Below are 9,330 nucleotides of genomic sequence, written 5' to 3'. Positions count from 1 at the left end.
GTAGACATGTATTGGATTGCAAATATTGACCTTATTCAAAACAACTAATGGGAATGTACTTGCACTATACTTATAAAAGTTAAAGGGACCCCTGACCATTAGGTCCAGTCATGGCCGACTCTGGGGTTGCGGCGCTCATCTCGCTTTATTGGCCGAGGGAGCCGGCGTACAGCTTCCGGGTCATGTGGCCAGCATGACTAAGCCGCTTCTGGCGAACAAGAGCAGCACACGGAAACGCCATTTACCTTCCTGCCGGAGCAGTACCTATTTATCTACTTGCACTTTGCCATGTTTTCAAACTGCTAGGTTGGCAGGAGCAGGGACCAAGCAATGGGAGCTCATCCCGTCACGGGGATTTGAACCGCCGACCTTCTGATTGGCAAGCCCTAGGCTCTGTGGTTTAACCCACAGCGCCACTCGCGTCCCTTACACTTAGATACAATTGTCCTGTTCAATGGTGCTGCATCATCCAGGATAAACATGTATTAGGGATTCCTACACACACAATGGCCCATAGCTTACTGAAACCAATGTTAAATCTCTACTTGGTCCCCACCATTAAGCAGAGATGGGTGTACTTAAAGAGCACAGCAAAATTACACAATGATTGTTAGGTCTTATGCATGAATAGTTTTTCTCCTACCCATCCCTGGCCAAAAGCTGTGGTAATTGCCAGCTCTGATTAACAATTTACTTCTCCTCATGAATAGGTTCAGAGGGTTCCTTCGTGTGCAAAACAAAAAGTATACTCACATGCTATGTTTATTATGTAGAAAGACTAACAGGTCTTATTGCTCTGGACTGTAGTCCTCAATGTTAATACATATGGACTGCAGTGAAAAACGAGGAAAACTTTAAAGAATATAGTCGTCTATAGAGCTTTGCACAGATTTTATACAAATACATATATTTGTACACCCAGAGTCCTGTAATTAGGGCAGGAAAACAAATGTAATCACACACAAAAAAACCACATTTAGTGATCATTCACTATCTTGGTTTTTATTTGCCTTCGAAGGCATGGGGTTTATTTATTTAGATTTATAATAATGCAGGATATACCTAAAGCAAATGTGTAACAGTGAGGTTAGTAGACATGAACCTTTCGAAAATATGTGAAAAGGGTAAAAATATATATATATAAAATCAGATTAGCAAAGATTAATCACACAGTGTTATTTTAACTATGTCTACCATTTAAAACCGTATAAGCAGCAGCCTTTCAATAAAGTCGCAAACCTCTTCTAATATAACTTTCCACCAGCATTTATAATTAGGCCAAAGCAAGATGTAAAAAATATCAGAAAAATTCTTCATGGGAATATTTTTTTTTTAAAGATGAAATGGTTTGTTACTTAGATAGGAAGCTCAGAATCAGTCCCTTAAATCACAGTTACATTTGCACAGTTTAGAACCACACTAAAGTCATTTTGTATACAAGGATACTGAATTTTATTTAAACCTGATTACAGGTCTTTAATTAAGTCAGTTATGTACCGTAAAGCTAAAGCACACACCAAAACCCTTTATAATATTTCAAAATAAATCCTGGCATCTGCTGTAGCCCAGCAAATTAGAGGTGGGTGAGATCATGATTCATGACCTTCGATTAAACCCATGTATTTGATGAGTAACCGGCAAGAAGGCTCCAAAGACAGTTTGGTTGTTAACAGTGTCCGTTGTCAAAAGAGATTTCACAAGGTCTCCTCTTCACGTAGGAACTGGAACACAGACGAGAAGTCTTTCTGGGAATAGCCCTTGGCACACATGACCCTGTAGACCTGATGGGCTAGAGAGCCCAGAAGGACTGGCGTCTTGGTGTTGGTAGCGGAAACCTGGGCCAAGCCAAGATCCTGAAAAACAAAACGGAATTGGGGGAAGCGGAGCGAAATAAGAAAGAAAGTAAAACAAGAATTAAAATCCGATTGTTGTTTTTATTATACAGGTTATACAGTGGTACCTCGGGTTACGAGCGCTTCAACTTACAGTTTTTCGGGTTACGAACGATTGTAACCCAGAAGTAAGTTGTCCAAGCTCTCGGAGGCCTTGCCGCTGCCTGGAGGCAAACCCGGACATCGTCAGGGCCTACGGAGCTCTCGGAGGCCTCCGCAAATGCAGGGAACCAAGCCCCAACGTCCGCGGCGCCTAGAGCGGCTCCGTGAATGCCGGGAGCCGAGCCCCGACGTCCACGGTGCCTGCAGGGCTCCGTGAATGCCGGAAGCCAAGCCCCAACGTCCATGAGGCCTGCAGAGGCTCTGCAACTGGGCTCCAGCCGCAGGAGCTCTCTGAGGCCTCCACGAATGCCAGGAGCCAAGCTTCCCGCAGAAGGCTCTCTCGCACACCTGGAGCCAGTGGCATAGCATGGGTTGCCAGCACGGAGGCACAGGTGGGAGGGAGAGAAATGGACAGAATACACATTCACATTCAACTGCCCAGTAGTGGCATCCGTGTCACGCAGGTGATCGCAACCACAGATATAAGAAAAGGAAAAGCAGTTCCGTCGTCTGGAGGGGTCACTTCCTGATTCACATGGAGAAGCTGTTTACGACGGAGCCCAGTGACCGAGGCATGCAACCGTATTGAGGCAACGTCGGGTGTTGAAATTTTGCACACAGACCCCAAACGAAAGTTGGAAAAAGCTATTGTACTTGGAACAGCAACGGAGGGAGGAAAAAAGAACAAACAACTGGGGGGGAGGCAGTAGTCAGCTTTTAAATTTGCATTAATTTGTACTAATCTGGTAATAATTTGTTAAAAATCCTGTAAAAATCGATAAAATATAAAGAAAGAAATGTTGTGCCCCCTAACAATTTTGCACCTGGGACAACCGCCCCTGTGGCCTCCCCATGCTACGCTACTGTCTGGAGCAAGCAGGATCGCCTTCTCTTTGCATCAGCTGGTGCAGGTACGGGTACCAGTTGTGACTGGTAGAAGGCACTTCTAGCCACTGAGGCCAGCTAGGCCTCAAAGCTGGATCCAGAAGCTCCCTGAGACTGAGTCTCTTCAGGTGGACTGTAACCCCATGCAAGGTGGGCAATGGATCCGTTTCTTGGACGTGGGAACCACTCACCCAGAGTGCCTCCAGGAGTCCAGCTCGGCTGATTTTCCCTCATCCATCCAAGAACCAGCCTATGTTTTATATGCATTACAATGTTTATGCATTACATCTTAATTGGTTGGTTTAATGTGTTTTTCCGTGTGACGTTAGCTTTCCCAAGCCCTTAGGGTTTAAATCAGGGGTCAGCAAACTTTTTCTGCAGGGAGCCGGTCCACTGTCTGTCAGACCTTGGGGGCGGGGGGTGGATGGACTATATTTTGAAAAAAATATATGAATGAATTCCTATGCCCCACAAATAACCCAGAGGTGCATTTTAAATAAAAGCACACATTCTACTCATGTAAAAACACCAGGCAGGCCCCACAAATATCCCAGAGGTGCATTTTAAATAAAAGGACACATTCTACTCATGTAAAAACATGCTGATTTCCGGACCATCCGCGGGCCGGATCCGGCCCCCAGGCCTTAGTTTGGCTACCCATGATTTAGATGGACGCTGCTTTGAACTGATTTTGTCTTTTTCTGTAAAATTCAGGAAAATCTGTACACAATAATACAATGTGCTGCTAAACGTCATGAGCAAGAGAAGGTACTGAAAGAAAACATTTATTCTGTCCAGCAAGAAGGACAAGCAACTTTTCTATATGAGCACATTTGTGTCCCGTCCCCCCATATACATACCTTGGCCATGAGGGTTGTTCCAAAGCCACCTTGATAATTGTTAGCAGAAGGGACGCCATCCATTACTCCTGGCACTGGGTTGTAAGTATCGCTTGACCAACAACGGCCTGAGCTCATATTTAGGATTTTGGCCAGCAGCTTTGGGTCAAGCCCTAACCTGTCAAAGGTCAAAAGAAGAGAAGTGTTCGTGTCAAAATGCACATGTTATGGGTGACTTATTTTTATATGCGAGGCCCGTGTTGTCATTTCTCTACCTTTATTCCAAGACTTGAAAAATGATCTGGAGCACTGATATGAAGAGAGGGGAGACCCTTCCTTAAATTAAAGGTCATCAATCGTCCATACACTTTTTGCATGCAAATTGTGAGGTGAAAGTAGGAATAATAAAAAAAACCAGGCGCTTCAGAGCCAGAGGCTCCCTAGAAGATAATATTAGATCCTTAAAATTCAAGTGATATTCTTGGAAATGAGGTGAACCATCAACTGCCGAGTTAGAAACAGGGCTGCTATACACACTACAGTATCAGTAATAAGACTAAGAACTTCTCCTTATTATTATCTTTCTTTTTATAAAATCTTTATTACACTGTCTGGCTCAAGAGGCAAGTCTACACAACACTGTGACATATGCTCTCTATCTATTCAGAGACATGCATTATAGTTCTGGGTCAATTGCTGAGAAGGTTACTGATCCTGATAAAACAAAGCTTGTCCAAGCAGAAACATCATTTGTTCTATCGCCATCACTGAGTTGAAAGAAAAAGCCACTATGCAGTGGAGGGTAGTCTTTATAACATAGTGAAAAATATTTTAATACTGCATGCTGGTTGGTTTTGTGTGTGTTTTTTTTTTAAAAAAAACAGAATCTGGTATGTTCCTGTGGTTGTTGCCGTCAAGCTGCAAAGTGTGATTTTATAGCAGTTATACTAGCAGGTATAATCAGAAACAAAAGCTGTTAAAAGTTAAGTTTCACATAAATGCTAGGTATGTAAAAAGGAGAGACTTACAGAGATTTGGTTAACAAGAGAACGAAAAGTAATGGTTCTAGGAAAGCAAAACACCCATACTTTGTAGTTTTAAAACTAGAAGTTAAGTTAATAAGAGAAAGAGGAACAGAACTTTTTATAACATTAACCCCCTGAAAATTAAAACCTCTCAGGAGCTTTTGTTAACAGCATTTATCAAGGACTCTTGTTTGAAAACCATACTAGGCAAAAAACTCAGAATTGTTTTCCATTGTACAACAAACAGTGAAAGCAATCAGCTATTCTTGTCTGTAGTATGCCATTTAAGAAACACTAAAGCTCAAGTACTAAAGCAATCCAATCCCCATTCATCCACACAACACATAATGTATTTCTTTGCATTATAAATCTACAGGCTCTTATGCAATTTTCCAAAATCCTTCTAGAAATTCAATATTTATATATTTTAAATAATTTATCACAGTGCTCCTGATTAACAGTCACCCTCATATTACAGTCAAAGCTCGGTTCTCGAAAAGCTCCGTTTTCAAACGTTTCGGCGCCCTAACACCGAAAACCCGGAAGTAAATGCTCCAGTTTTCAAACGTTTTCCAGAACCTGAAAGTCTGACGCGGCTTCCACTTGAGTGCTAGAAGCTCTTGCACCCAATTGGAAGCTGCGCCCCAGTTGTTGAATGTTTTGGAAGTCGAATGGTCTTCCGGAACAGATTACGTTCAACAACCAAGGTTTGACTGCATTAGGATTTTACATCACTCCTCCTTACAGAATTAATCAGGGTGGTATACAAAATGTTAAAAAATATATAGAAGCACCCCCCCAAAAAAAGACAACCCCAGCCACCTAAAATTGGCAAAAGGAGTGGAATAAAAGCAGCAGTAAAAAATAATAATACAGTGGTTCCTCGCAAGACGAAATTAATTCGTTCTGTGAGTTTTTTCGCCTTGCGAATTTTTCGTCTTGCGAAGCACGGTTTCCCATAGGAAACGGTTTTAAGAAAAAGGAAACAAACTAGCAAGACGTTTTCGTCTTGCGAAGCAAGCCCATAGGGAAATTCGTCTTGCGAAGCAACTCAAAAAACGAAAAATTCTTTCGTCTTGCGAGTTTTTCGTCTTGCGAGGTACCACTGTAATAAAAGCTCCTTCAGATAGTACAAAGTCTGGGAGGAAGAAAAGGCTATCCCTTGGTGCTGAAAAGGCACCAGGCGAGGCCTCCTGGGGAGAGAATTTCATAGATGAAGTTTCACAACAGACCCTCTTCACAGTTGCCACCCACCTTACCTCACATCATATACTGGGGGTAATCAGAGAAGGGTTTCTGAAGATGACTTCAGTGCACAGGGAGCAGAAATTCCTTCTCCTATCTCGAAACCATGCACAGCTTTAAAAGGTACGTGACAGCCCTCTGAATCGCGCTTGGAAACAGACCGTTAGCCAGCAAACCTCTGTCAGCACAGGCAAGATGTCCTGACGTTCAGCCCCTGCAGTGGTGGACTCTGGGCTCTCAAATTTCAGCGGTGACCTGTGTGACACTAAAATTCCTCCCCACCCGCCTCTTGTGCTCTGTTCTACAGCACTGTTTTGGTGTAATTGGCAGGGCGGCACCCGGTGCGACCATAATGGTTGCGCTACCCTTAAAACCACCCCCGCCGCTGCTAAACTAACCTCCACTCTAAAAACTGATCCTCTATCATGTGAAGGGTACCTTGTCCATCTTTCCCATTTTAATACAGGAGACTCATTTGACAACATTTTGTGCATATGTTTAATTTTCAATGCACTCCCCACATAGGTACACTCCCAGCAACTCACTAAGGTAACCCATACCACAATGGTTGTAGACAAGTCAGTGGACCATATACTAGAATGTTAGTTAAGGCTCCACTGAAAATTATTAAGTACCACGAGGGTTTGATTCACTCAAAACTTGTTACCAAATTCAGGATTTAGATACTTTGACATTATACCACTTCCAGGACAGAACTTCCCTCTGTTATATAAAAAATGGGCATATTGCATATTTTAAATTTACCAACCACCCAAGGAGGTGTATTCTGAAGTGCAAACTTGGGGGGTGGGGAGAATGGGGAAAGAGAAAAGTGGTTTCCCATGTGGAATCAAACTGTTGCAGCTCCACTGTCAAGGCAGGAGTAGGTCAGCAATAACTCACAAGGTGTCAGTTTCGCCATAACTCCTTATTCAAAGAAACAAAACAGCTCAGTCCTAGGGAGCAGAGCATCTCTTCCCAGTAGTTTTTGCCCCAATGACGCAGTTGCGAAGACTGAGGGTCCCTGCCTTCCCACCATACTCTAAGTCTCTTCCTTTCCCAGGTCCATCCCAAGCAACTAGAGACTTCTCCGCTTTGTCTGTCTTTGCTCCACCCTCTTCATACCTCCGACTGCTCATCATCATCCCACGACTCTGAGCCCCAGCTGGTGTCTCCCACCACTCGTCTGCATCCAGCCAGTCCATGACATCCATTGATGGAATGTGTCCATCAGCATCATTTGGAGGAAGGCAATCCTGGACAAGTCCTGGTGCCCTCAACAACTCCCCCAGCTGGCATGGCCAATGGCAAGGATGATGGAAGTTCTAGTCCACAACATATGGAGGTTCCATGTTGGCTACCCCTGTTCTAAAAAAATCTCCAATGCATTCACACCACTCAATTTTAAAAGAAAACTTAAAAAAACCCAGAAAGCCCAATGTTCAAAATGATGTGTTCTCACACACCATGTGGTGTTCTTCAAGCGACTCCTTTCCCTGATCCTTCCCTTTTTATCCCTTGCAGCAAGTATATCATTAAAAGGAGCAAGTTAGAGGTGTTTTGCATTTCATCTTTCCGAGGATTCGTCTACTGGTGCGTAGATAACTGACAGCTAAAATTAGACACGTATTAAAATCAGTTACTGAAGAAGTCCTCTGTCTTCCACTGCGCCCAAAGCTTGTAATGGTCTGAAAGCGGCTAGAATATACAGTAATTGTCATTCAGTAAGAGTCTATCCTAGAAAGTCATGCTTCAGTGGAGAAGACTGAGTTTCCATTTGAAATCAACAAATTAATCCAAGACAGGTATCTGAAAGGGCAAGTTTAATAGGAAGCAGCTACTGGGCTCTCAACCATGATAAAATGTTATTGCTGTTTCCCTGTAAATTGGCTTGGAACATATGATACTTTCTGCATAAGAGCTCTATTGCTGTTCAAGAGATATACTGCTCAAGCTATCAAAACGATGACAGTCTGTCAGTCCCCATAATAACTTGCCACCGGACATGGCGAGAGGATGTGCAACGCACGCATGCATTTACAATTGCAAAGGTGTTCCACATTTTGGGCAGGGGGTGAGGAGAGAGAGGGAGAAAAGTACCACATTGTTTGTGCAGCATCCCGTCAATAATTGCAGCAGATAATCCACATGGAAATACTTAAAAGTCTTCAAAAGCTAGCAGGGAGTTCAGGTTTACTGAAGTGCATAACACGTCTAGTTTTGTTTGTTAACGGTAAGTTTGAAACTTTAGTTATCTGACTAGCTAAATCTTGTAGATTTTATTATGCAATTGCAACCTCAATGGTAACCGATTTCTGATTCACGCCTGGTCTATTCAGGGGCACAGCTGTTGGAAAACGCCCTGAGGGTGAGCCTGCAAGCCTCTGAGTGTCCTCAAGTATGCGCAGCTCTGGAGAAGGCATTCTTCCCTCATCTCCAGTGCATTCAGCGACATAAACCAGCTGGTATTATGCACAGTAATCTTCTAGCTTAACACAGCAAGAAGCTTGAGACATCGTAGAGCTAATGTACTACAGTATTTATTCTAGGGTTACCAGATGTCCCCGGTTTCTGGGGACAGTCCCCAGATTTGCAAATCTCTCACCAGACAAATTCTGTCCCCGGAATGTCTCCAGATTTGCAAAGCTGTCCCCGGGAAATGGGCGGGACGCGGGTGGCGCTGTGGGTTAAACCACAGAGCCTAGGACTTGCCGATCAGTGAGCTCCCGTTGCTTGGTCCCAGCTCCTGCCAACCTAGCAGTTCACAATCACGTCAAAGTGCAAGTAGATAAGTAGGTACTGCTCCAGCGGGAAGGAAAACAGCGTTTCCGTGCGCTGCTCCGGTTCGCCAGAAGCGGCTTAGTCATGCTGGCCACATGACCCGGAAGCTGTACGGTGGCTCCCTTGGCCAATAAAGCAAGATGAGCGCCACAACCCCAGGCTCTGGCTGGCTTCAGGAGCTGCTCACTGTCGTGGTGCCCGCCATTTTTCCTGCACAATGGCAGCGAGCAGCTTCTGAAGCAGCCACAACCAACTGCACTACCAGGCTGGCCCCTCCTGGGCAACGCCCGCCCACCCAAGACTCTGTAGCCTCCCCTGATCTGCCAAAACAAAGGGAGAAGGGGGAAGGAGATTGGGGAAGGCTCGGGAGTCATGAGCGGGTGGCACGCAGTTGCCCAGTTTTTTAAAAAAAACCTGCGCATTTATGTTTCACAGGGTGCAAAAGAAGGGCTTTGCACCTTTATACAATATGCATGTGTGCTTGGGCCCAGGGTCTTTTGCCTCACCATCCCCACTACTGACTCCCTGTTGCTACTCAGCTTAAAAAAAAAGGTGTCCCCG

General features: G+C 44.2%; 1 protein-coding gene across 1 annotated transcript in view; it reads right to left on the bottom strand.

Moving 5' to 3' along the window:
• Nucleotides 1-975: 975 nt before the first annotated feature.
• Nucleotides 976-9,330, bottom strand: part of HIBADH (3-hydroxyisobutyrate dehydrogenase) — a 70,415-nt gene continuing 62,060 nt past the window's right edge. Inside the window, exons 7-8 of the mRNA XM_082193539.1 lie at nucleotides 3,740-3,896; nucleotides 976-1,853 (exon numbers count right to left, since the gene is read on the bottom strand). Of these exons, the coding sequence (XP_082049665.1) occupies nucleotides 1,695-1,853; nucleotides 3,740-3,896 (316 nt within the window). The 3' untranslated portion in view covers nucleotides 976-1,694. The remainder of the gene's footprint in view (nucleotides 1,854-3,739; nucleotides 3,897-9,330) is intronic.

The sequence above is a fragment of the Podarcis vaucheri genome (assembly GCF_965113315.1).
Source record: "Podarcis vaucheri genome assembly, chromosome: 12".
Classification (NCBI taxonomy): domain Eukaryota; kingdom Metazoa; phylum Chordata; class Lepidosauria; order Squamata; family Lacertidae; genus Podarcis; species Podarcis vaucheri.
The sequence above is the reverse complement of the archived record's forward strand: the minus strand, read 5'-3'. Positions and strand labels throughout refer to the sequence as shown.